This window comes from Pan troglodytes, chromosome 12 (assembly GCF_028858775.2).
Source record: "Pan troglodytes isolate AG18354 chromosome 12, NHGRI_mPanTro3-v2.0_pri, whole genome shotgun sequence".
Taxonomy (NCBI): domain Eukaryota; kingdom Metazoa; phylum Chordata; class Mammalia; order Primates; family Hominidae; genus Pan; species Pan troglodytes.
Genome location: NC_072410.2, coordinates 51,592,912 through 51,620,741, shown reverse-complemented (window position 1 = coordinate 51,620,741; position 27,830 = coordinate 51,592,912). Strand labels below are relative to the sequence as shown.

The window sequence follows — 27,830 nt, the reverse complement described above, 5'->3', positions numbered from 1 at the left end:
CTAGCTTTTTGTATTTTTAGTAGAGACACGGTTTTGCCATTTGGCCCAGGCTGGTCTCAAACTCCTGGGCTCAAGCAATCTGCCCACCTTGGCCTCCCAAAGTGCTAAGATTACAGGTGTATATTAGTCCATTTTCACGCTATTGATAAAGACATACCCGAGACTGGGCAATTTACAAAAGAAACAGGTTTAATGATTTACAGTTCCACATGGCTGGGGAGGCCTCACACTCATGGCAGAAGGCAAGGAGGAGCAAGTCACATCTTACATGGATGGCAGCAGGCAAAGAGAGACAGATTGGGCAGGGAAAATCCCCCTTATAAAACTGTCAGATCTTGTGAAACTTATTCACTATCACAAGAACAGCACGGAAAGACCTGCCCCCATGATTCAATTACCTCCCACTGGTCCCTCCCACAACACGTGGGAATTCAAGATGAGATTTGGGTGGGGACACAGCCAAGCCATGTCAAGGCATAAGCCACCACACCCAGCCACTAAGTGTTAGCTGTTATGATAACTCTATGCCTTTCCACATGCAATTCCCTCTGCCTGAAATAACTTTCTCCTTTTGTTCACCTAGGGAATTCCTTCACATTCATTGTAACTTATGCTCTGTGAGGCCTTCCCAGCAACTCAATCTGCCAGGAGCAATCAATCTCCTTCATCTGTGCTACTGCAAAGTCACATATATCAATTCTACTTATCATAGTATATTGCACTTGGGTGTTTAAATTTCTGACCCTCCTCACTGTGGACATGACTCATGTCTTATTCACTGCTAAATCCCAAGTACTTGGCAGAATACACATTATAGGGTCTCATACATGTTTGCAATAATGAACTGAATACATCCTTGAATTCACTCTAGAATCAAATGACCTCTCCTCTGTATTAGAAATTTGGCCTAACAGGCCAGGCAAGGTGGCTCACGCCTATAATCCCAGCACTTTGAGAGGCTGACGTAGGTGAATCACCTGAGGTCAGGAGTTTGAGACCAGCCTGACCAACATGGTGAAACCTCATCTCTACTAAAAATACACAATTAGCCGGGCATGGTGGCGCATGCCTGTAATCCCAGCTACCTGGTAGGCTGAGGCAGGAGAATCACTTGAACCCAGGAGGCAGAGGTTGCAGTGAGCCAAGATCACGCCACACTGCACTTCAGCCTGGGTGACAGAGTAAGACTCCGTCTCAAAAAAAAAAAAAAAAAAAAAAGAAAAAGAAATTTGGCTTAACAATTATGTCATTCTTTCTATAAAAAGAATTGTCCTAGCAAATTAAATCGATGCATAATTGTCATTGCTGATATTCTAAAAGGCAGTTATCTGAACATGAACATCTATAGAAATGTTCTCTAATGGACTTTTCTTGTCTAACATTTCTTCACATTCCTTTAAAAATTGTTGGCAGGTGCAATTCAGAAGATCTTAAAAATTAGAGTAATTGAAAATGTATTGACTTTATAATAACGAAGAAGTTATTAGCATTTTAAAGAGAGAAAAGAGTTATAAAGAATACTTAGCATGTACACTGAAAGCTTTAAAGTCTTTTCCTTTGTTTCTCCTAATTGCCTTATGACAGTGAAAACAGCTGTACTCCTGTTACATGGGAGGTCAAACATGATCAATTCTGAAGCAGACTCTACATTGTGGCTAACTTTGGTGGCATTTACAGTGGTCACTGAATCCAGACTTCAAAAAAATACATTAATATTATATGTTAGAATTTTCTAAAGGGAAAAGAAATGTATGTAAGGATCCACCTTTGAGGAGGATGAATATTATCATCCTCCTTAAAGAACTTTACAAAAGTTTCTAATGACAGTGACCATAAATAGACTTAAAAAGTAGAAGACATTTTTTAAAAGAGAGATTTAAAATACCAGGCATTAAAATAATTAAAATACCTCGATGCAGATGTGATGCATTCCTCCAGCCTTGTTTTTCTGCAGAAAACCTGCAATTGGACTGTCACGTCCCAATGGATGAAGCAGTTCCATCTTGGTATTTCCCAGGTTGACAAAAACAACAGATACTCCATGTTCAGGAAGAGGGACCACTTCACTTACCTGGGCCCCCAGAATATTCTTATAAAATGCTGCAGCCTTTTCCAAATCTGGCACTGCTATGGCTACATGGTTGAGTCGACCCAGGTTCCACACAGAACCTGTCACTTGATCCAAGGGCTGTGATGTGGAAGAAGCTCTTACTGTTGGAATGGGAGCTTGAAGTCTGGAAAAAAGCCCTGAAAAATTGAACAGCTATTGATATCCTTCTTTTGAGAATTAACGCACTTCTAAATTGAATTTTAAAAACTAAACAAATAATGCATGCAAAAATTCATTATTTATATATCTGTTCTTTTTAATTATTGAAATGAAACCAGGAGATAAATGGAAAAACTTACATCAGAATTACTCTGCTCTGCCCATTCAAATAACTGACTGGAATAAAAAAGCTAATTCTGAGCTGCAGTTAGATTTAAAACACAGGATAACATTTTTTCATAACAATTCATATTTACTGGTAACACTTAAATAGTGGCATATTAAGAATTACTTGCTATTCCCTGCATTTCACAATGAAACAACATATATTTAATAAGAGCAAGCAATTTCTCTACCTGTACCCAATTTTTTGTCTTATATTTTGTAATAAGTTCATTAAAGGTATAAATATACATTAAAAGAGTACATACAGTACTCTTTAATGCTCTGTTGCCCAGGCCGGAGTGCTGGAGTGCAACAGTGCGATCTCAGCTCACTGCAACCTCTGCTTCCTGGGTTCAAGTGATTCACTGGCCTCAGCCTCCCAAGTAGCTGGGATTACAGGTGCCTGCCACCATACCCAGCTAATTTGTGTGTGTGTGTATGTGTGTGTATATATATAAATATATATATATAAATATATATATATATATATATATATTTTTTGAGACGGAGTCTCACTATTTTGCCCAGAATGGAGTGAAGTGGCGTGATCTGGGCTCACTGCAACCTCCGCCCCCCAGGTTCAAGCGATTCTCCTGCCTCAGCCTCCCGAGTAGCTGGAATTACAGGCACCTGCCACATGCCCGGCTAATGTTGTATTTTTAGTAGAGATGGGGTTTCGCCACATTGGCCAGGCTGGTCTCGAACTCCTGACCTCAGGTGATCCACCCACCTCGGCCTCCCAAAGTGATAGGATTAGAGATGTGAGCCACTGTGCCCACCCTAATTTTTGCATTTTTAGTAGAGATGGGGTTTCACCATGTTGGTCAGGCTGGTCTCAAACTCCTGACCTCAGGTGATCCACCCACCTTGGTCTCCCAAAGTGCTGGGATTATAGGTGTAAGCCACCATTCCAGTCAGTTTTTAGCATTTTTAAAATTCACTGTCGCTGTGTCCTCATCAGATAGTTTCTTGATCTCCACAGATAACTCTGCATTCCATTCATTTAGCAAACAGTCATTGCATGTCATTAACAACAAGAATGGCCTGAATTTACTGTGCACCTACTGTCCGGCACTGTATTTATTTTTTTACACCAACTATCTAATATTCACAACAAACCAAGTTAGAAACTTAGTAAGTTTCATTGTTATCATGAAATCCAAGTGGATTACAACCGAGTACACATATACATAAATGTACAATTGAAACTAAATTGCAAAAAAAGAATACCTTCCACCTCAGCCTCCTGAGTAGCTGGAACCATAGGCATGAGCCACCATGCCTGGCTAATTTTTGTACGTTTTGTAGAGATGGGGTTTCACCATGTTGCCCAGGCTGCCCATGTTGCTCCTGGGCTCAAGCGATCCTCTGACCTTGGCTTCCCAAAGTGCTGGGACTACAGATGTGAGCCACAGCACTAGGCCAGTGAAAATGTTTTGAAATAGACAAATGTGATAGTTGCACTAACCCAGTGAATGTAATAATTACTGTTAAACTGTACTTTATTTATTTATTTATTTATTTTGAGACGAACTCTTGCTCTTTCACCCAGGCTGGAGTGCAATAATGTGATCTCGGCTCACTGCAACCTCCACCTTCCGGGTTCAAGCGATTCTCCTGCCTCAGTCTCCTGAATAATTGGGATTACAGGTGCATGCCACCGCACCCGGCTAATTTTTGTATTTTTAGTAGAGACAGGGTTTCACCATGCTGGCCAGGCTGGTCTCGAACTCCTGACCTCGTGATCCGCCCACCTCGGCCTCCCAAAGTGCCGGGATCACAGGCATGAGCCACTGTGCCCAGCCTAAACTGTACATTTTTAAAGGGTTTTGTTATGTACATTTTACCAAAAAAAAAAAAAAAAAGATCCAACAATAAAAATCCAAAGGTGAAATTGTGTAGACCAAGCAAACTGGGTAGAGAACACTGAATAAAGGAGTTAAAATGAGACAGAGCTTTATATTTAATAAAAATGTGTTCCTGAAAAGTTTGTTGTGAATTGAACTCTTAATTATTATATTTCTCCTTTGACTTGTAGACACTTTTTTCCAGCTTGAGGTATGATGACTAATAAAAATGGTGTATCTTTAAGGTATACAATGTGATGTTTTAATAAATGCATAAATTATGAAAATGATTACCAACATTGAAGCTACCTTTTTAAAGCTATTTTTATTTCAGGTTGCCCTCCAACTGGCAGGAATTCACAGCTCTTTAGTTTTAGATTTCTCTGCCTCCCATTTCAGAATAGTGCAGCAGAATTGCATTATTTTGAATTCTGTAATGTTTAATTTGTGATTATTCCAATAAAGGTTGCTTTGCATGAATATACTACAGTGTAAAACCATGTGCAAATAAATGCATAAGATATTTTAAAACAGAAGTGTTAATAAAAAATGCGTGTAAAGATGAATACAGATTTAAGAAACTATTTTCACATGTCAGGAAGCTGGTATACAAGTAAAAGATCAAAATCGGATGTGTATGTTAACTCTCATTCCAATCTTCCTTTCAATATCAATTCTCGTTAATCACTTTTAGTGTCCTGATTTAAAAATAACATTGCATTTCTTTCAGTTCAGATTTTGCATTTATTTCAGATCACACTTTTTAGACACTGTCCCTGAATACATAAAGGTTTAGCTGCAAGGATCTATACTCAAATGCATTAAGAGTACTTACTATTTAAAGACATTAGATGTTAAATTTGTATAAAAAGTACTATAAAAGTGAATAATCACTTGTAATAGGTTTTTTAACAGCTTTATCTCTTAATAGTTTTTAAACAGACTTAAAATTTATATACCATAAAGTTCACCCATTTGAAGTGTACAATTCATTTCTTTGCATATTTGCAAAGTTGTGCGACCTTCACATAATCTAATTTTAGAACACGTAATAAGTTTGTTTGTTTTTTTGAAACGAGTCTGGCTCTGTAGCCCAGGCTGGAGTGCAATGGCGCAATCTTGGCTCAGTGCAACCTCTGCTTCCCAGGTTCAAGCAATTCTCCTGCCTCAGCCTCCGGAGTAGCCGGGATTACAGGAGTGCGCCACCACGCCCGGTTAATTTTTGTATTTTTAGTAGAGATGGGTTTTGCCATGTTGGCCAGGCTGGTCTTGAACTCCTGACCTCAGGTGATCCACCTTCCTCAGCCTCCCAAAGTGCTGGGATTACAGGCGTGAGTCACCGCGCCTGGCCGAACATAAGTCTGAATTTTCACTGAATATCTGGTTTGAGGAAACATACGTATTTAGAAAGTCATTCATTAGAAGTGCTTTCAAGTTAGTCTGGTAAGTTTTCTCTTAAACATTTGACCAGTTAATTTCACAGCACCATATATATATCTTCATCTTGTTTCAAACTATGATCAAATTTTTTTTATTCATTACAGTAAGTAAACAGATTACATTTCTGTTAGCCCATTTACAGACGATTAACGAAAGTAAACCTATGCAGTCATGTAAGTTGGTCATTCTTGTCTCCCACCTAACAGGTTCAATTTCCATTTTCAGAACTTTTCTACGTGTTCACTCTGATTTTTCTGTGCTTTTGTTTTTCGGTGAAGTTTTATGTTCCTTAAAAAAGGGGCCATAACATAGAATTACCATGTAATCCAGCAATTCCACTTATGAGTATACACACCCCCAAAGAAGCGGGAATTCAGAAGTATTTGTACACCCACGTTCACAGCTGTATTACAATAGCCAAAAGGTGGGGATAACCCAAATGGCTATCAAGAGACGAATGGATAAACAAAATGTGGTATACACACACAATGGAATATTATTCAGTCTTAAAAAGCAATTTTTTTTTTTTTTTTTTTTTTTTTTTTTTTTGAGACGGAGTTTCGCTTTGGTTGCCCAGGCTGGAGTGCAGTGGCGCGATCTTGGCTCACGCCAACCTCCGCCTCCCGGGTTCAAGCGATTATCCTGCCTCAGCCTCCCGAGTACCCGGGATTACAGGCGTGTGCTACCACGCCCGGCTAATTTTTGTATTTTTAGTAGAGACGGGCTCACGCCTGTAATCCCAGCACTTTGGGAAGACGAGGTGGGCGGATCACCTGAGGCCAGGAGTTCCAAACCAGCCTGGCCAACATGGTGAAATCTCGTCTCCACTAAAAACGCAAAAAATTAGCCGGGCGTGGTGCCGGGTGCCTGTAATCCCAGCTACTCGGGAGGCTGAGGCGGAAGAATGGCTTGAACCTGGGAGGCAGAGGTTGCAGTGAGCTAACGCCACTGCACTCCAGCCTGGGCAACAGAGTGAGACTCTGTCTCAAAAAAAAAAAAAAAAAGGTAAATTTTACTTTATGTATATTCAACCACACACACACACAAGTGGAGACATTAAGCTTCAAGTATCTTAATAGGACAAATCAAAGGCAATCTTTGGAATACACTGTCTTCATTTTTCCTTTATGCCAAGATGTGTATGTAAGTACAAAACAAACATGCACCTTTATCTGTATTGAGTTCTTGCAGTATGTGTATGACCTGTTGGAAGTCATACTTTTTCCCAAACTGTCAATCATTAAAGTGTGCAGTTCTAAAAATAGACATAAAAATGCCTTTTCCCAAATATTCATTTATTTATAGTTTTACATTCCTATCTTGTGTATCACCTAAGAGGAAGGTATGCCTTACGGTTAAGAATGTGGGCTCTGGTGCTAGAAGGATTTATCACGAATGTCCCGGAGTAACTCTGGGGCATTACCACTTGGCACCTTCTTCCTAACAGGGAATCTCAGATTAAGGGAAATACTTGCCCTCTCATAAAAGGAGGAAGAGAAAAAAAAAAAAGGATAAAAAGAGGAGAAAGTGAGTCAGAAAACGTGACAATTATTACAGTTATTTCTGTCATAACTGATTCTATGTACATATTTTTTTAAAAAATGAAGGGGGAGAGAACTCAAGAAAGTTTCCAAATCCACATGCTTTTATCTGTGTACGCGATAAATATATTAGTGCACGTGGAAAAACCACTCCTTTTGTATTCTTTACACCACTGACCTTTGAGTGTTCCCAACAGAAAGCTGGTCACGCTTGGAGTTCGGCCGACTAGTAGTTGTTGTTTTTACAGAACGTGCTCTCCTTTCTGGTTTCTCCCCAGTCTCTTTATTGGTGCGCGGTAAAATAACTTACCGATCCGCTTCTATTTACTTCTGTCCCTGCCCTGCCTGACCTGCCGGGCAAGTTCCCTCGACTCTCCCGCCCACATACTGGAAGGTGCAGAGCCCAAGGCGCACAGCTCTCGGATGGAAATGGGACTCATGCACAAGGCAATCCCCGCTACTAAGCGGTGGCGCTTCTGGAAGGCACCCTCTGCCTAAGTGACAGCAGCTGCTGTGGAACGCGCCCCCGGGGGAGGACATTAGATCAAGGTGCTTTGGCCACGCCGAGGCCTCCTCCGCCCCCGACCGCCGTTCCCACGCGCCCTGTCCCATGGCGAAGGTCGCCGGTGCCCGGTATTCACCTACGGCATTCGCGGCTGCAGCCTTCAGCACCCGCGCCATTTTGGAAAGCAACCCGCCACGTCCAGACTAGCCACGGAGGGTGAGAGACGCGCGGCAGAGGGCGGGGCGGGAGGCAGAGGGGGCGGGGACAGAAAGGTCAGGGGCGTGGCGAAGGTCGCTGCTTTCCTGCTACAACGCGCCTACTTTAGCTAAAACAGAAACGTAAGGCCAGGACGGGTCACCCTTTGTGGGCCCCTGAAAAATACAAAACGAAGTTTGGAGAGAGTTGAAAGGCGTTTGGGCTGACCATGGAGATTTTTGTTTCCCACCCTCCTGCGAAAGCGCTCGCGCTGCCATTGGCTCTGGCTGAGGGCGAGTCCGGAACCTGTGCGCCGCGGAACTTTCGGCTCTGAAATCCAAGTTGCGCTGGGCGCATCTTTGCCGCGCGGTTTCCGGGCGGCTCCCTTCCCTTGCATGCTGCATTGTGTCGGGAGTTGCTGACAGCCATGGCGCCGCAGGTCTGGCGTCGACGGACCCTGGAGCGGTGTCTGACGGAAGTCGGCAAAGCCACGGGTCGGCCCGAGTGCTTCCTCACGTAAGTGCGCAGATCCCGGGCTCGGGGTGCGAGCGGGGTCTCACGTGGACGCGGGTTGCAGGCCTCCGGCAAACTGTGGAGCTGGGGGAAGCTAAGGGGAAACGTAAAATCGCTTTTCCCCAAATTTCAGAGTTTATGCTTTCCTAGGCTATCAAAATTTTAAAAACTGTTAAAATTTGTATAGATGGATCTCTCAGTTGAGTGTTATTGAAATCACTGTAACCTCAATTATTAACACCTAGAAGCTTCCCTTGGGCTTCTTACGCCCCCATCCCTCTACACACAGCCTGTTGGTTTCTCCTTCCTCCTATGTGCTCCCAAAGCACTTAACGCTTAGCATACTTTATTGAAAGTACGAACTTGTCACTTGTCTGTCCACCCCCCATGACTAAGCTTCTTCAGAAATAGAACTTCCATGTCTCTTCCCAACACAAGCGTTTTATATGTATTTTGTCGAAGAATTTAAAATGTGATCTATGAAATTATTACTCATTTATGTTTCAAACCCCAACCTTTCCCTGAGTTCCCAGCTCACAGCAACTACAGACTGAGCTTAGTTTGAATTCCGTAGCACGCAACTGGGATATCCGCACTGTACAACTTTTAACGATTTTTAAAATTTTGGTACTGTCAAGCATCTCAAATTCACTGCGTCCAAAATAGAGCTGTTGTGTCTGTTTAATAGAATTGTTGTTTCTACCCACCTATACTCTGCCATCCCCTGAAGTCCTTTTCCCATGCTCCACCTGTCAAGCGCGTCCGTGTGAAGAGACCACTAAAACAGGCTTTGTGTGAGAAACAAGGCTATTTATTCACTTGGGTGCAAGTGGGCTGAGTCCGAAAAGAGAGTCAGCGAATGGTAATGGGGAAGGGGTTGCTTTATAGGAGTTGGGTAGGTAATGGAAAATTACAGTAAAAGGTGGTTATCTATTAGCAGAGGAGGAGGGGGTCACAAGGTACATGGTGGGGAGATCATAAGACTTATTGTCCAGAAGAAGAATGTCACAAGGTCGATTGATCAGTTAAGGTAGGGCAGGGACAAGTCACAATGGAGGAATGTTGTAATGTTGGTTAATCAATTAAGGCAGGAACTGGCTGTTTTATTTCTTTTGTGGTTTTTCGGCTGCCCCAGACTTCTTGGCTCCTGCAGGCCTTCTGGACATATATGTGCAGGTCACAGGGGTTACAATGGCTGAGCTTCGGCTCAGAGGCCTAACACCACCACCCAAGCCTTCCCTATCTCAGTACATGGCACTTCTGTCTTTTCAGGTACTCAAACATAAAACTAGGCTGCTACTTTAATGTCTTCATTTTTCTCTATTCTATATCTAATTCTTTAGCAATCCTGTCAGTTCTACCTCCAAACTATACTCAGCATATTCACTGCTCTAACTCCAGTCTAAATCACCATTATCCTTTCGCTGGAATGCTGCATCAACCTTCTAATCACTGTACTTTCCTCCTCCTCCCTCCTCCCTTTCTCCTTCCTTCGTGTAAATCATCATTTCATCCCTCTGCTTAAAATGTTTTCTCTTTACACTTTAAATGACAAATTCTTACTCCTGAACCATGCATAATTTGGCTCCCTTCAGTCTCTCCAGCTCCACCCTCTGCCTCCTTCACACTCTAGCCATGCTCACCTTTTTGTTCCTCAAGCTCACCTCTAGAGGATTTGCATCTTAGAGGATTTCTTCTGCCTGGAATACGTGTTTCCCAACCTTTATAAGACTATCTCCTTATCTGTAGGTTTCCTCTCAGATGTGACATCTAAGAGAGGTTTTCCTTGACCACTGTAGCCAAAGCAAATGTTGATCATTGAATGAATAAGTGAATGAATGAATGGAGTGGTATATAATTTAGCAGAATTGATAATTTAAGGTTAATTCACTATATATCTCCAAGCAAATAGATTTGTAATGGTTTTCCTGCCTAAAATCTATACAGCCGATTCACAGATACTTGGTTGACAGGTTTTATATATCAGTGTAGCTCATCAGCTTATATGTTGTTGGGGGCCAGAATCTATACTTATACTTCATTCAAATTTTATTTTACAAAAGAGTTGGGTTTTTTTTATTTTTATTAAGAGTGCTGTGAAATTATTACCTATAATTCTAAATCTCACTTAATTCCTCCCAATAGGATTCAAGAGGGATTGGCATCAAAGTTCACTTCTTTAACAAAAGTGCTTTATGACTTTAATAAAATATTAGAGAATGGTAGGATCCATGGAAGCCCCTTGCAAAAACTTGTGATAGCAAATTTTGATGATGAGCAGATTTGGCAACAACTGGAATTGCAAAATGAACCAATTTTACAATACTTTGAGAATGCAGTTAGTGAAACAATTAATGATGAAGATATCAGTCTTCTCCCAGAGAGTGAAGAACAGGAACGTGAAGAGGATGGTTCAGAGATAGAGGCTGATGACGAGGAGGACCTAGAAGATTTAGAGGAGGAGGAAGTGTCCGACATGGGTAATGATGATCCTGAAATGGGTGAGAGAGCTGAAAACTCAAGCAAATCTGATCTGAGGAAAAGCCCCGTTTTCAGTGATGAGGATTCTGACCTTGACTTTGATATCAGCAAATGGGAACAACAGAGCAAGGTGCAAAACAAAGGACATGGAAAACCAAGAGAAAAGTCCATAGTAGATGATAAATTCTTCAAACTCTCTGAAATGGAGGCCTATTTAGAAAACATAGAAAAAGAAGAGGAACGAAAAGATGATAATGATGAGGAGGAGGAAGATATTGATTTTTTTGAAGATATTGATTCTGATGAAGATGAAGGGGGACTGTTTGGAAGTAAAAAACTTAAGGTAAAGTTTTGAGAGAGGAGAGAGCACTTTCCTCCTCCTCAAATTAGCTTTTCTTCTGTTTTTCTAGGAGAGCTTTAATTGTAGTTAAAAGATTTAGTGATAAGAAATATTGTGCTCTATCTTATCAGTTATGAATGAATCTGTACTTCCATTCGATTTATGTTCCAGTTGGTCTTATAATTTTGTGGTAGTGTTATTAGTTGCCATTTTCACCTAATAATTATTTAGTTATTAGTTTAGTTATTAGTTATTAGCTTGTAGTGTTATTAAGTCAGAAAGTAATATATACATACAATATACATGCAAATCTATATGCATGTGTTAATATATTTTTCTATCCCTAATTAATAGTTTTTAAAATCTTTTTATTTTAGTCAGGTAAAAGTTCCAGAAATCTGAAATACAAAGATTTTTTTGATCCAGTTGAAAGTGATGAAGACATAACAAATGTTCATGATGATGAGCTGGATTCAAACAAAGAAGATGATGAAATTGCTGAAGAAGCAGCAGAAGAACTAAGTATTTCGGAAACGTGAGTATTTTGAACCATCCTTTACATTGTAAGCTGGAATTGCCCAATCATGTATGTGTACTCGTAGTTATCAAATGTGTTTGTCTTAGCAAGTTGTATTCTCTAATATCAGATATTCTCAAGATAGCCAGAGGAAAGTCTCTGACTGTAAAGGGACATTAGAGATCACTTAATGAAGAAAAATATCTCTGGTAGTAGCAATCAAACCTTCCTTACCAGGAACTTTGATTTGGTTTTGTGTCAATAAAATCCTGTTATTTTTGTGAGATAAGAGATTTGTATTATAGATTGATGAATAATTTATTTTCTATATGTTGGACACTTTTTGTTCTGATTCTTACATAGCGTTTTACCTAAATAATACCTTTTGTTCCTTAATAACTGAATGATTTTGGAAGTTCTGAGTATTTGGTTGCATTAGGTATATAAAATAAGAACTTTATTAAGGGAAAATTTGTTTCCTTTTGTTTTTCTAATGGAAAGTAGTATATTTCTTTTTATAAGAGTTTTGGTATTGTAGGGATGAAGATGATGACCTTCAAGAAAATGAAGACAATAAACAACATAAAGAAAGCTTGAAAAGAGTGACCTTTGCTTTACCAGATGACAAGGAAACTGAAGATACAGGTGTTTTAAATGTAAAGAAAAATTCTGATGAAGTTAAATCCTCCTTTGAAAAAAGACAGGAAAAGGTAATTAGTAATTTAAGGAATTTTTAATATACTTGATATTAACCATCCTTTGAAAACTATTAACCATCCTTTGAAAACAAATATCTTGGCCAGGTGGAGTGGCTCACGCCTGTAATCCTAACACTTTGGTAGTCCAAAGCAAGAGGATCGCTTGAGCTCAGGAGTTCAGAACCAGCCTAGGCAACATAGTGAGACCTTGTCTCTACCAAAAATACAAAAATTAGCTGGGCATGGTGATGTGTGCCTGTAGTCCAGCTACTCTGGTGTCTGAGGTGGGAGGATCACTTGAGCCTAGGAGGTTGATGCTGCGGTGAGCTAAGATTGCATCACTGCTCTCTAGCCTGGGCGGCAGAGCAAGACCTTGTCTTAAAACAAAAAACCAAAAATCTTGCCATATGGAAAGCATCTGATTTGCAAAATCAGTGCCTGCATTTCAGTTTGGGGCCTGTGAGTAAAATAGTTGCTTCTGCTGGGCGTGGTGGCTCATGCCTGTAATCCCAGCACTTTGCGGGGCTGAGGCAGGTGGATCACTTCAGGTCAGGAGTTCGAGACCAGCCTGGCTAACATGGTAAAACCCCATCTCTACTAAAAAAAAAAAAAAAAAGTAGCCAGGTGTGGTGGTGGGCACCTGTAATCCCAGCTAATCAGGAGGCTGAGGCAGGAGAATCCCTTGAACCCAGGAGGCGGAGGTTGCAGTGAGCCGAGATGGTGTCACTGGACTCCAGCCTGGGCGACAGAGTGTGACTCTGTCTCAAAAATAAAAAAATTTTTAAAGATAATTTTTTTTTTTCTCTGTCCCTAATATCTTTATATGTATAGCATGTCTCTCCTGATAAAGCTGTCCTGTGAGCATCTTAACTGTTTCGACTGTTTTGGAGGATACCACATATGTCTTTTCTTTTTCTTTTTTTTCTTTTTCTTTTTTTTTGAGACGGAGTTTCACTCTTGTCACCCAGGCTGGAGTGCAGTGGCGTGATCGTAGCTCACTGCAACCTCCACCTCCCAGGTTCAATCAATTTTCCTGCCTCAGCCTCCTGAGTAGTTGGGATTACAGGTGCCCGCCACCACGCCCAACTAATTTTTTTTGTATTTTTAGTAGAGTCGGGGTTTCACCATGTTGGCCAGGCTGGTCTGAAACTCCTGACCTCAGGTGATCCACCCACCTCGGCCTCCCAAAGTGCTGGGATTACAGGCATGAGCCACTGCGCCCGGCGGATACCACCTATGTCTTTAAGGTGCTCCACAGATTTTTGTGAGTGCCAAATAGTCAGAATTTTAATTTATACCATCACAAACATATTTTTCAAAGTTGGTAAAAATTGTTTCTTTGTGTCATGATTTCAGACAAGTGAAATTTCATTAAATTTTTGTAGATGTAGTCTGGCTCTAATAATTTGGCTCTATCATTTATTTACCTTAAAATTTTTATCACAATAAAAATGAGAATAGGGCCAGGCACACCTCACACCTGCACTTTGGGAGGCTGAGGAGGGAGGATTGTTTGGAGCCCAGGAATTTGAGACCAACCTGGGCAACAGGGCAAAAGCCCATCTCCACTAAAGATTAAAAAAATTAGCTGGGAATGGTAGTGTGTGCCTATAGTCTTTGCTACTCGAGAGGCTGATGGGGGAGGATCTCTTGAGTCCAGGAGTTCAAGGCTGCAGTGAGCTATGATTGCACCACAGCACTCTAGCCTGGGCAACAGAGCTAGAGACTATCTGAAAAAATTAAAAAAAAAAAAGAGAACAGGCAGAGAATAAAAGATACCAAGAATATCAAAAGAATTGTTTTTAAAATCTAAGAATCTGAATTAAATCCATGGTTGTCAGATTGTCCCCAGAAGATAGAGAAATTCTAAGGGAAAAAAAGCACCATTATAAAATATCAATGAGTTAGTATCCTTCCACCCCACTCCTCCCGCCCTCCCCCAACAAATAAAGAAAGAAAGGTTTGGTTTTATTGTGAAATTACATCAGACCTTCAAGTTAAGTTTCAATAAATCACAAATAATTTATTTCAATTTCCACATATAAAGAATAAAGTAGAACTTTCAACCTTTTTTTTTTTGAAACTGTTAGGTCATGAAAACCCAAACCTGACAGAGGTAGCATTAAAACGCACACACGCGCACACACACACACACACACACACACACACACACATACATACACAGAGCACAGTCTCATTCATGAACAGTGATGCAAAAATCCTACAGCACAGTGGAAAAATTATGCCACACAACTGCATGAACCTTATTCTCTTGAATCAGTATTAGAAAATCTAGTATGATTCCTGACTGCAAGACATTAAGGAGAAAAAACATATAGTCACCTCCATATATGTCAGAAAGACATTTGATAAAATTCAATATTCATTTCTAATTTTTTTTTCACTCCTAGTGGAATATAAATACATTTAAGCCAAAAACTGCCATCATGCATGATGCGTGAAATTCTAGAAACATCCCTTTAAGATCAGGAATAAGACAAGATGTCCAGTATTACAATTACCACTGTTGATTAACATTCTTTTAAATGCATAGGCCAGTGTAACTACAAAAGATAAAGATAAGAGATGAGGAAAACTGCCAGGTGCGGTGGCTCATGCCTGTAATCCCAACACTTTGGGAGACCAAGGCAGGAGGATTGCTTGAGCTCAGGAGTTCGAGACCAGCCTGGGCAACATGGTAAGACCTCGTCTCTACAAAAAATACAAAAATTAGTCAGGCGTGGTTGCACGCGCCTGTGGTCCCAGTTATTTGGGAGTCCGAGGTAAGAGGATTGCTTGAACCTAGGAGGTGGAGGTTGCAGTGAGCTGAGATCACGCAACTGCTCTCCAGCCTAGGCAACTGAGCGAGACTGTCTCAAAAAAAAAAAAAAAAAAAAAGATTAGGAATACTGCAGATGTATTTATATTCCACTAAGAGTGAAAAATGAAAGTGTTGGTATTTGGAGAGGAAACCGAATGGATAAACTGAATTGATATTAGGAAAATAAGAGAATTCTGTAAGGTAGCTGAAAAGGCTGGCATTTTATACACTGAAGTCATCATTGTTGTCTTTTAAAAGTTAGAGATAATGGCCAGGCATGGTGGCTCATGCCTGTAATCCCAGCACTTGGTGAAACCCCGTCTCTACTAAAAAATACAAAAATTAGCCGGGTGTGGTGGCACATGCCTGTAATTCCAGCTACTCGGGAGGCTGAGGCAGGAGAATTGCTCAGGAGACAGAGGTTGCAGTGAGCTGAGATCACACCATTGCACTCCAGCCTAGGCGACAGAGCGAGACTCTGCTTCAAAAAAATTTAAAAAAAAGAAGTTAGAGTAAGAATTTGAGTTTGCAGTCAAAAGGGTCAGACTCCATCAGATACTTATATTCTAATCAAAGAATTACTTGATTTGCGAATAGATAGATCACTTGAATAGAATAGAGCCCAGAAACAAACTCAAAAGCTTCTGGGGGCGTTTAGTATATTATAAACATGGCATTTTAAATTAATCAGGAAAAGAAATTGTTTGCAGCTCACCCCACCATAGGCAGCAGAAATACGAAGTCATCGACAGAATAAAAAGATGGCAAGAACAGAATTGTAGAACAGTATGTTTCTTGCTTTCCCACTTTTTAAATTATTTTTTGCTTTTACACAAATATAAGATTTTATTTTCTAAATGTATACTAGTTATTTTATCTCTTTCTTAGATGAATGAAAAAATTGCATCTTTAGAAAAAGAGTTGTTAGAAAAAAAGCCGTGGCAGCTTCAGGGGGAAGTGACAGCACAGAAGAGGCCAGAGAACAGCCTCCTGGAGGAGACCCTACACTTTGACCATGCTGTCCGGATGGGTATGGTGCCCTCTTCTGTAGTTTTCATGTCTGTGCTTTTTCCATGGTTCCATTTCATACAAAGATTTGGGGTGATGTTTCTTTTCCCTCAACTTTTTATTTTAAAAACTTGTAAACACATGGCTTGGCATGGTAGCTCACACCTGTAATCCCGGCACTTTGGGAGGCCGAGGCAGACGGATCACCTGAGGTCAGGAGTTTGAGACCAGCCTGGCCAACATGGTGAAACCCCGTCTCTACTAAAAATACAAAAATCAGCCAGATATGGTGGCAGATTTCAGAATCCCATCTACTTGGGAGGCTGAGGCAGGAGAATCGCTTGAACCCAGAAAGGGGAGGTTGCAGTGAGCCAAGGTTGTGCCACTGTGCTCCAGCGTGGGCAGCCTGGGCAACAGAGCGACACTCTGTCAAAAAAGAAAAAATCAACTTATAAACACAGAAGAGTTGAAAAAATACTGCAGTGAACACCTATATGCTATTCAATTGGATTCACCAGTTACCATTTTGTTATATTTGCTTTCTCTCCCTAGCATATGTAAGATTGTATATGTGCCCTTTTTTTAAGTAAGTTGCCAATCTCATGGCACTTCACTTTTAAGTACTTTTGCAGATATCTTCTAAGAACTAGGACATTCTCCTATGTAATCACAGTACCATTAATCCACCCAAAAAATTTAACAATACGCTAATGATACCTAATGTATAGTTTGTAATCAGCTTTCTTGTAGTAATCTGTTTTGAAGGCTTGCATCCTGTCATGGTCCACTGATTAAATTTTGAACTTCAACCTGAAACTGTGGTCATCTCATTGACTTCTTTCTTGTACCCATTACATCAAAATGAGTTTTCCTTTTATTTCAATGGAAGAGAGAATGGAAAAGAGGGGAAGAGTCCCTGGGTACCTTGGGTAAAGTATTAGCACTTACTACCATATGTATCCTAGTTTTGTGGTTTTCAAACTTCAGGGAGCATCACAAGGCTTGTTAAAGCACAGATAGCTGTCCCTCTTCCCCACTTTCTGATTCAGGAAGTATGGGGGTGGCCCAGGAATTTGCATTTCTAACAAGTTCCCACGTGTTGCTGATGCTGTGGGTCCAAGGACTGCACTGAATCAGTGGTCTAGTGGATATCTACCTAATGAATAAACGTTGTATATCCTTTAGCACCTGTGATTACAGAGGAAACCACCCTTCAACTGGAAGATATCATTAAACAGAGGATAAGAGATCAGGTCAGTAAGAATTAAATTTAACTTAATCAAAATGTCACCGAAATTTTTAGAAATAATGCGAGAGTACTTTGAGAGTAGGACTATTGCTTTTTATTTTCACTTAGTGTTCACAAACCTTAAATCTAGGCTACCTAGTCAGCTTTTGTTGTGTGAGGTACTGCTCTTCAGTAGTACCCAGGAAAGACGAGTATTGTGCCTGAGAGGAGCAAGAAGCCATTACCCTTTCTCGTGAGTCTTGCTGACCTTTTGGGCGGTGCTCAGTGAAGCTGGTGGCTGACCTGTGATGGTTGCACCCAGAACCCTTGGCTTAGGCACAGTATCTGGTGTGGTAAATTATTCAGTATATATGTCTTAGTCTTTTTTCTGTTACTTATAACAGAATATCTGAAGCTGGGTAACTTAAAAGGAATACAGTTATGGAGGCTGAGAAGTCCAAGGTCGAGGGGCCTTCTTACCAGTGGGGATTCTGCAGAGTCCCAAGGTGGTGCAGGGCATCACATGGTGAAAGGGCTGAGCATGCTAAGATGCTGGCTCAGGTGTCTCTTGCTCTTCTTAAGAGCCACCATTCCCCCACTGATGATAACCCATTAATCCATAAATGCAACTGCCATTCATGAGGGCAAAACCCTGGTGATCCAGTCACGTCCTAGAAGGCCTCACATCTGAGTGTTGCCACATCAAGGATTAAGTTTCCACATGAGTTTTGGAGGGGACATTCAAACCCTAGCATTGTGGTAGTACTACAATTTTAAAACCATTTCTCAATGGTGTATTTTTTTCAAATGTTAAAAACCTAGTGGTTTTTGTTGAAGAATTGATCTGATTTTGTAAACTTAGAATAAAACTTAGATATATGGCATGTACAGTAAGAGATGGCCTTATAACATGTGTATAATGTTTGCCTACACTTGTGGGTCTAAAATAGAAAGGGTTTAAAGGGTGAGTATCATGTGCAGAACATCTTAAAATTTGAAATGAAACATGATAAACTAACTCAAGGCTTGACTTTTAAACAAACTGTGATGGGGAAATGTGGAATTAAAGTTGGTAACCAGGTAGGAAGACTCATTTAAAACAGAAAAAGATATTTGAGTAATGGTTTCTTTGCTTTCCTAATGTTTATTCTTTGTGACTTGAATAGTTATTTCAGGAGTTGAAAATTTTCTTTTTGCTATAATTTGCTTACTCTGTAATAAGTAATAATAAATATTTATTATAACAATGATATAATTTACTATTAATATATTAATGATAATTTATTAATATATTGATAATATTTATTATAATAATATTCCAGAGGAAGATTCTTAAGTGAACCTAGAAATAAATTGTAGGTTTTGTTATGTTCTACCTGCACTTTATGTTTCAGGCTTGGGATGATGTAGTACGTAAAGAAAAACCTAAAGAGGATGCATATGAATATAAAAAGCGTTTAACCTTAGACCATGAGAAGAGTAAATTGAGCCTTGCTGAAATTTATGAACAGGAGTACATCAAACTCAACCAGGTGAGGAAGCCTGTAAGGCCAAGCCATTATTATTAAAGAAATAGAAGTAGAGAACTAGGCTTTTTGTGACTGTTGAAATCGTGAAACAGAAATCTTGAGCTCTTTGGCTACCTCATGTAAGTATGAGACAGAGCATGCTAGGAATAGAAGGGTTCTAATATTCCCGCTGGATGTGAGGGGTTGAGGGGGGTTGCTTTGCAATTAGACTTTGGTCACCTGATACTTTTACAACTCATTAACTTTCTAGCAATTATGGTGGTGCTACAACTTTAAAAGCATTTCTCATTGATATTTTGAAGTAACTGATATATTTTACATGATTATGAATTCATTCTGATTTTTAGGTCTGTTTTTTCTTTCACTTAACTAGAATCTCTGGGCTGGGTATGGTGGCTCACATCTGTAATCCCAGCACTTTGGGAGGCTGAGGCGGGCGGATTGCTTGAGGTCAGGAGTTTTAGACCTGCCTGGCCAACATAGTGAAACCCCATCTCTACTAAAAATACGCAAAAATTAGACGGGCATGGTGGCATGTGCCTGTAATCCTAGTTACTCGGGAGGCCAAGGCAGGGGAATTGCTTGAACCAGGGAAGTGGAGGTTGCAGTGAGCCCAGATCGCGCCACTGCTCTCCAGCCTGGGCGACAGAGTGAGACTCCATCTCAAAAAAAGAAAGAAAGGAAGGAAGAAATCTCTGGTTAAATAATAGGACAAGGTCCTATTCCTAGGAATATTATATGCTGATATAATAATCAAATTATTCCTTCACATTTGATTTATTGGGAATGTGGGTACTTAGGGATCAGATGGCATTTTTCTTCTGCAAAAGCCATTTACGATTCCCACCAGATTTTGTTAATGAATGCCCCTCAGCAACAGCAAATTGCCCTGATGCCACTGTGAAACTGAAGAACTGAAAAGATTTGAATTAAAATTCTTCCTGGCTGCCTTGCAATCCAAGGTGGTAGCTGAAGGAGGATGTGTACAGTTTCATTTGAATCTTTGAGGAGATTGGGTAGATACAGAAGGTATTTGGTGACCACGAGAATTAAAAATTAGATAGGTAATGCAATAGCTTATGCCAGCTCTAAATGTTAGTTTCATTTCTCTCTTAGAAGTCAACAGCCAGTTCAGAAGCTTTTGAGGATGGACTTGGAGTTCTAGTAGCTAGGCTAGTTCTAGAAGTGAAATGATGGTAAACAGCACATGTAGGACCCTTTACTCACATTTGTGTATGTAATGTGGCTCAGAAAAATGCTGTATAGCCAATATATAGCTACATATTTGATTTTACAGATATTGTTACCTAGAATGAGGTGAAAGGACATGTTTAGGATTTTTTAAAGTGTGAGGTAAGTTAAAATAGTAAGCAGTAGTAGCGTGATGCCTGACTGTGGCTGGAAGGTGGGTGCTGATGATGGACATTGGAAACAGACCTGAATGCATCTCTGTCATCAGGATTAGGAGGCAAAGAGCCTATCGTTTCCTAGTTCTGGTGGGTTTCTTTTTTTCATGTCTTAATAACAAACAAACAAAAAGCCCTCTTAGGCATTTAGAATAAGCATTTGGGGCCAAAGGGGACAGAGAGAGAAGCATGAAATTTTCTTTTTCTCTTCAGTAGAATTAAAATTTCTGTCAGTTTTTTCAATGTGATTTGTGAGAATAAATCTTTAACACATTACATGTAAATAAAAGAACAAAAAAGTCCCTACCATCCAAATGGGTATTTGGATAATTTTATGAAGTCTATATTAACACTTTACTTCTTTTTTTTCTTTTTTTTTTTTTGAGACGGAGTCTTGCTCGGTTGCCAGGCTGGAGTGCAGTGGCGTGATCTAAGCTCACTGCAACCTCTGCCTCCCGGGTCCAAGCAATTCCCCTGCCTCAGCCTCCTGAGTAACAGGCACATGCCACCAAGCCCATCTAATTTTTTGTATTTTAGTAGAGACAGGGTTTCATTATGTTAGCCAGGATGGTCTCGATCTCCTGACCTCGTGATCCTCCCGCCTCGGCCTCCCAAAGTGCTGGGATTACAAGCATGAGCCACCGCGCCCAGCCAGCCACCATGCTGGGCCGTTTTTTTTCTTTTTAATTGATGTGAGATTTATATAACATAAAATGAACCACTTAGTGAACAAATTGGGAGCATTTAGGACAGTGTTATGTAACTACTAGCTCTCTCTAGTTCTAAAACATTTTTATCAGCCCACAATAAAGCCCCATACGCATTAAGCAGTTGCTACCCTTTCCTCACTTGCCCCAGCCCCAACAAACCCCAGTCTGCATCCTATCTGTGGATTGGCCTATTTTGAGTATTTGATATAAATGGAACCATACCATATGTGGCCTTCCATTTCTGACCTCTTTCAGTTAGTGTTGTGTTTTCAAGACTGGCATTTGTCAGTGCTTCATTTCTCTTTTATGGTTACACGGTATTCCGTTGTGTGTAGGTACCATAGTTTATCTGCTTATCCACTGGTGGACATTCAGGCTGTTTCCACCTTTTGACTGCTAATAGTGCCATGTACATGTATTTGTTTGAGTATCTATTTTTAATTCTCCTGGTTGTACACCTAGGAGTGGCATTGCTGGGTCAGATGGTAATTCTCTGTGTAGCTTTTTGAAGACCTGCCAAGCTTGTTGCCACTGTGGCCGCATCATTTTACATTCCTACCTATCAACAATGCACAAGGGTTCCAGTTTCTCCATCCTTGCCAACACTTGTTATCACTTGCTATTTTCCTTTTAAAAACAACTGTAGCCATCTTAGGAACAGCTTAGTTTTTGACAGAAGTAAATACCAAGGTAATTAAATTTTTAAGTTCTGAATATTAGAGGTAATGGTTACTGTAGCTCCTAAAATGCACATCACATCTCTGGTAGGTGCTGGAACCCTCATGGTACTGCTGCTTTTAATTTTGCTTTTGGAATGTTTCTTTGTAGCTGAAGCTTTAGTGATGAGAAGTTAGAAATACCCTCATTGACCTTTAGTGTTTTGTCCTGTGATATATATCAAGTCGCTTAGTTTGACATTGTTGAACTTATTTCCTAAGCAAAAAACAGCAGAAGAAGAAAATCCAGAACATGTAGAAATTCAGAAGATGATGGATTCCCTCTTCTTAAAATTGGATGCCCTCTCAAACTTCCACTTTATCCCTAAACCGGTAAGTGTGTTAACAGTTCAGTGTGTAGCTAGAGCAGGGTGACCTTCATAGCTTTGATCCTTTGTGAGACTAGCTCTTTATTTTGTTTCAGGATACAAACTTGTAGTTTGCTGTAAATTCCAGGCAGGGTCTCCATGAGGAAAGCTCACTTCTGGTCCCATGACAGTTCTGGCTCTACCCAGATCTTCAGTGAGCCCCTGCCAGCTGGGGCTGGGCATGGTCAGGCATCGTGCTAGTACTGCCTCTTACTGTTTTAACTTACCTCACACTTTAAAAGACCCTCAGCCGTAGCCACAGGGACTCCTCCTTTCCCTACCCTCTCAGTCTTCTGTTGCATTTTCATTGTATAATGGGTTTGGAGATGTATGGATATCTATACCAGCATTTATGGAGTATCTGCTTTGTGTCATATTAGGTTCTTTACATACACTAACACTTAATGCACACAACACTAAGGCAGGTACTATAGTTTCCATTTCACAGGGGAGAAAACCAAGGTTTAGGAGGTGGGAGAGTGAGAACTAACTCTGGGCCCAGCTGTCTCCGCATGATGTTCCTTCACCAGGCCCAGCCCTCTCAAATGCTCCTCCCCTGTCTGTCTGTCACCCAGACTTGGCTCTACCTGTCTATTCCTTGGAGCCTCATCTCCTGCTTACCAGCTTCTGTGAACCCATAAAACATGCTTGTACCATCCTTTGGTACTTGTTCACCTGTTGCCCTTTGGTGCCTGTGTTGTTGTCTGAAATGGAATGTCATGAATTAAAGACTAGTCTAGAAGTCAGAACCTGAGCTGAGTTCTGCTCCTAACTAGCTTTATGATACAGGCAGTCGCTTTACGTTTCATTTGTACCGAAGAGCTAATCTCCAAGATCCTTTATTATTAGTTGATGGCTAGGTGATTCCCATGCAAATATTTTATCTTCTCAGACAGTAAGCTTTTTTAACCTGGTTGGTTTTTTGTTGTTGTTTTTTTTTGTTTTTTTTGGTATATATGTATGCTTTTAATCCAGTTGTAATTACATGCAAGTAAGTTCTTGATGGCAGGAACCATCTTTAGATTCCCAAAGTCCCTGCTATGGGCTGTGTAAAATAAACAGGTGAAGAGATGAGTGGAATTTCTCAACTCCTCTTGTCCAGCAGGTCTTACTGAGATGAAGGACGTGGGCCTTTCTGGGCCTTACCTGTGTGATCTGGCTCTTCCCACCCCTTTGGTCTCCCTTGGCTTGCTACCCCCACCCCCACTGATCTTCTGATTCCTTGAGCAGGCCAAGTCCCTTGCGCTTTCTCACTGTGCTCTTCCCCTGGCCCAGTAGGCTGCACTTCCTTTTTGGCATGGCTGGCTCCTTCTTATTGCCCAGGCCAGACGCCTTCCCCTCCTTGCAGATGTTCCTTGGCTCCTTACCTAGGGTAGACTCCCCTTCCCACCTTGCTGCATGTCTCACCACTTGGCTCCTTTTCCTCATAGCTGCATCGCACATTTGCAGTCATTCGCTAGTTGTTCATTGCTCTCTACTTGTCTTCAGGCAGCACGAAATGCATCTGCTGTTCCACTCTGTTCCTCGCACTAGCTAGGATCTAACACATGGAAGCCTTTAGACATTCCTTGGAATACTGGGAAGTGAAGGAGAAGTGAATGTATATGTGTCTATGTGCCCAAATGAAAAGCCTGTCTTTTTTCCCTTAAGAAATGTAGAATTGCTAGTGTAGGTTCCCCTTGGTACTACTTTTTTCATGTTCAGGTTGGTATTTCACACCATCTCTGTAGACTCCATTTACTAATCACAGCCGTTATTTTTTGTGGCTTTTTTTTTTTTTTTTTTTTTTTGAGACAGAATCTCACTCTGTTGCCCAGGCTGGAGTGTAGTGGCATGATCTTGGCTCACTGCAACCTCTGCCTCCCAAGTTTAAGCGATTCTCCTGCCTCGGCCTCCCGAGTAGCTGGGACTACAGGCATGCACCACCATGGCTGGCTAATTTTTTTGTATTTTTAGTAGAGACGGGGTTTCACCATGTTAGCCAGGCTGGTCTCAAACTCCTGACCTCAAATGATCTGCCTGCCTTGGCCTCCCAAAGTGCTGGGATTACGGGCGTGAGTTACCGTGCCCAGCATTTTGTGGCTTTTTGGACTGTCTTCTTTTTCTCCATATTTCTCTTTAAACGCTAGAATGGAACACAGTGTTTTTAATAACAGTTGAACAGTGGTCCGGTGGAAGAAATGATTTCTTTCACACTCTCATTTTTCTCTCACTTAGAATCCAGGATCCTATTGTGTTTATGGCTTGTTTTTGTTCTTTGTGAAGTTTCCTTGAGCAAATAACTCCATGGACAGGATGGTGATAAGGAAGAAAGAATGCTAATGTGACTGCAATATATAGTCACCATTTTAGTTGCAGGATCAGTATGAAACCTGTTTTAATTACTGGATTTCTTGGGTAGTTCTTTCAAAAAAAGACAAAAATCTGAAGCAGATGGTCCTTCAATTAACATTGCATTCTTTCCCCCTTTTTGTAATTGATAGCTTTGATTTATTTTGATACTGTTTTAGTTTTTCAGTATTATTTCATATTTGTTTATAGAGATGTTTTCAGTAGTTGAAAGATGAGGAAATTTATCAGTAGTCTATTTTTGACTCTTGTTCCCATAAACATCTTTCCTTGCATCTTTTTCTATATACTTCTTAGAGCTAGCTTTTTTTTCTGTAAGCAAAGTCAAGATAATATTAATAGAAATCAGTAAATCTTACCAAACAGCATTAATGGTTGTTTGAGAATGTCCACATGCATGGTAGATAGGAATAGTTGAGGAAGAGATGGAAGAACTGATGTTTGAAGATGGCAGAAATGTTATGTAAAAATGTAGAAAATGCCGGGTGTGGTGGCTCATGCCTGTAATCCCAGCACTTTGGGAGGCCGAGGCGGGCAGATCACAAGGTCAGGAGATCCAGATCATCCTGGCTAACACGGTGAAACCCCATCTCTACTAAAAATACAAAAAATTAGCCAGGTGTGATGGCAGGCACCTGTAGTCCCAGCTACTCTAGAGGCTGAGGCAGGAGAATGGCGTGAACCCGGAAGAGGGAGCTTGCAGTGAGCCGAGATAGCGCCAGTGCACTCCAGCCTGGGCAACAGAGCAAGGCTCTGTCTCAAAAGAAAAAAAAAAAAAAAGAAATACATGCTGTTGGAATGGTTTTGAGACAGAAAACCCTAAAATACCCAGGTCTCTGGGATCCTGAAGCAGTGCTGCCCCTCAGCACTGCCGTCATGCCAGTCCACTTAGGACTTTGGCCGTCACCATATCTAACATTTTAAATAGTCTCCATTAGGTTTGCTGACTTTCAAGCAAGTGAAAAAAAGATAATCTCCATAAAGTATTTTATATATTATACTTTAAGTTAATAGGTTCACAGTTCACACATTTTGTGTTAGAGTCCCTTCTGGCTTCCCATTGAATGTATTATCTCTTTTCTAGCCTGTACCAGAGATTAAAGTTGTGTCAAATCTGCCAGCCATAACCATGGAGGAAGTAGCCCCAGTGAGTGTTAGTGATGCAGCTCTCCTGGCCCCAGAGGAGATCAAGGTAAGAAGCCAATGTTGAAACCTTAAATGTCTGATACAAGTTAGTTGATCATAGCCAGACTCCATTTATTTGACGTCATTTGCCTTGCACTTGTAGTTCTTATTCCAATGTATCTCAGCAGTTTCTAAGTATAAGCAAACTAGTAATGTTATAATATTCAAATACCAGTCTCCTATATTCTGGCTTTATTATGAGGTACAGGTTTGAGAGTTACTGTAAGAGCAGTTTTAAAATAGCTAGTATCAATATCTTGTTATAATCCAATCCGAATACTAGCAGTGATGTTAAGTTGAAAACAAATGGCTTGCATTGCATATATACTAGCAATAGTTTAGTGTCAGCATTTCCCCCTTATTTTATTCATGTAATGCTAATTAGTAATGGAATCTGAATCTAGAATCGAGGATTTGGTTATCAGAAGAGGCTAGATATATCAAATGCAGCAATCCCTGCCATGTGAACATTGAAGCTTATGCCTTACACAGTAATAATGGTTTCTGCCAGGTGCTCATCTTCCTGGCTGGCTTAGCAGCAGGGCCTTCTTTTTCCCTCCTCACTTGATTTGCTACACCTACACTCACCCCTTCTGTCTGAGCCTCTGCCACCTCAGTGCAGGTGACAGCCCTGGCAGGATAGGCTGGCAGCTGAGGAGAAAAGAGATAGAATTGATCCTCACTAGAGAGATGTTTCCCTTCCCTTCCTCTGTTCCTTGGTCTCTGCCCTCTGGCCTCAGTCCGGTTGCTGTCATTAGCAGCTCAGAGCTGAGGCTGCCTCTGGCATGTCCCTGAAGCCCATTGGAATCTAAATGCTGTGGAGGGCTGGCTCCTCTTGTGCTGTTAGGTTGAGAACCCAACTCTCCATGTTGCCTTCTTGTGAATTAGTTTGGGAACTGAACCGTCACTATAAGAGTCTGTGCCTGTCAAAGAATGCATTTCAGGTTTTAAAGAGCTGAGTTACCAACGCTCATTGGAATGCAGGTGGGGATTGCTCTGCATCTTCATGCATTTGGCCACAGATGCACAGCCTGCTTGCTGGCTACCCTGCAGTTTCTTCCATTCCAGTGTCCTAGTTGTTAAACTTGATGAACGAATATGTTGGTGGTTATTTTTTTAATAGGAGAAAAATAAAGCTGGAGATATAAAAACAGCTGCTGAAAAAACAGCTACAGACAAGAAACGAGAGCGAAGGAAAAAGAAATATCAAAAGCGTATGAAAATAAAAGAGAAGGAGAAGCGGAGAAAACTGCTTGAAAAGAGCAGTGTAGATCAAGCAGGGAAATACAGCAAAACAGTAGCTTCGGAGAAGTTAAAACAGCTGACCAAAACTGGCAAAGCTTCCTTCATAAAGGTAAGGACAAGGGAAAGAAAACTGCTCAAGGGGACCTTTGTGGGGCAAGTGGATAGCAAGTGCTGGGTGACTGGAATGTCTGAGCCAGCCGACAGCCCACCTGCAGGATAGAGATGCATGATGCTGACTGGCTGGAATCGCAACCTTTAATGTTCTAGAATTTTTCATGTAGGGTCTTCACAATAACCTGGGTCCTGGCAGCAGCTTGTCTTCCACTCCTTTCTCTCTTAGATTATAAGAACATTGTAGCAGTGTAGAATACCTCTATGCTAACTGATACAGTTTTCTGTAATTCTAGTCCTTTTTCATATTTATGGTTGCATACATTGTTGTAATGGTGATGTACTATTTTTGGCTTTTTTCACTTATAAGTACATTTTACAGCATAAGCATGTGTTTTTAACTGCAGGATGAAGGTAAAGACAAGGCCTTAAAGTCCTCTCAAGCATTCTTTTCTAAATTACAAGATCAAGTAAAAATGCAAATCAATGATGCAAAGAAAACAGAAAAGAAAAAGAAGAAAAGACAGGATATTTCTGTTCATAAATTAAAGCTGTAATATATTTTGAATATAATGTAAATATTAATGTGTAAGCTTATATTGTGTCATTGTTCTGTTTTATAATAAAATTCTTGAGAACCTTC

At 40.7% G+C, this 27,830-nt stretch overlaps 2 protein-coding genes across 3 annotated transcripts in view; one reads left to right on the top strand and one right to left on the bottom strand.

Annotated features, from left to right (window-relative positions):
* MCEE (methylmalonyl-CoA epimerase) overlaps nucleotides 1–8,011 on the bottom strand; it is a 20,577-nt gene extending 12,566 nt beyond the window's left edge. Inside the window, exons 1-2 of one of the 2 annotated variants that reach the window (XM_515538.9) lie at nucleotides 7,904–8,011; nucleotides 1,910–2,247 (exon numbers count right to left, since the gene is read on the bottom strand). In XM_515538.9, coding sequence (XP_515538.1) covers nucleotides 1,910–2,247; nucleotides 7,904–7,943 — 378 coding nt within the window. In that variant the 5' untranslated portion in view covers nucleotides 7,944–8,011. The remainder of the gene's footprint in view (nucleotides 1–1,909; nucleotides 2,248–7,903) is intronic. The other variant, XM_009442640.3, reaches the window with a different exon arrangement.
* MPHOSPH10 (M-phase phosphoprotein 10) lies at nucleotides 8,008–27,830 on the top strand. Its single transcript, XM_515539.6, has 11 exons — nucleotides 8,008–8,478; nucleotides 10,621–11,299; nucleotides 11,674–11,831; nucleotides 12,352–12,523; nucleotides 16,221–16,362; nucleotides 17,526–17,593; nucleotides 18,963–19,100; nucleotides 22,152–22,262; nucleotides 25,731–25,838; nucleotides 26,955–27,185; nucleotides 27,595–27,830. The coding sequence occupies exons 1-11, from the start codon at nucleotides 8,390–8,392 to the stop codon at nucleotides 27,742–27,744; spliced, it is 2,046 nt and encodes a 681-aa protein (XP_515539.3). The 5' UTR covers nucleotides 8,008–8,389; the 3' UTR covers nucleotides 27,745–27,830.

Bases quoted from the DNA above. Each gene is read 5' to 3' on its own strand.
- MPHOSPH10 (XM_515539.6), top strand. From the start codon at position 8,390: ATGGCGCCGCAGGTCTGGCGTCGACGGACCCTGGAGCGGTGTCTGACG. The intron at 11,832-12,351 runs GTGAGTATTTTG...TTGGTATTGTAG, and splicing joins GAACTAAGTATTTCGGAAAC to GGATGAAGATGATGACCTTC. The intron at 19,101-22,151 runs GTGAGGAAGCCT...TTATTTCCTAAG, and splicing joins AGTACATCAAACTCAACCAG to CAAAAAACAGCAGAAGAAGA.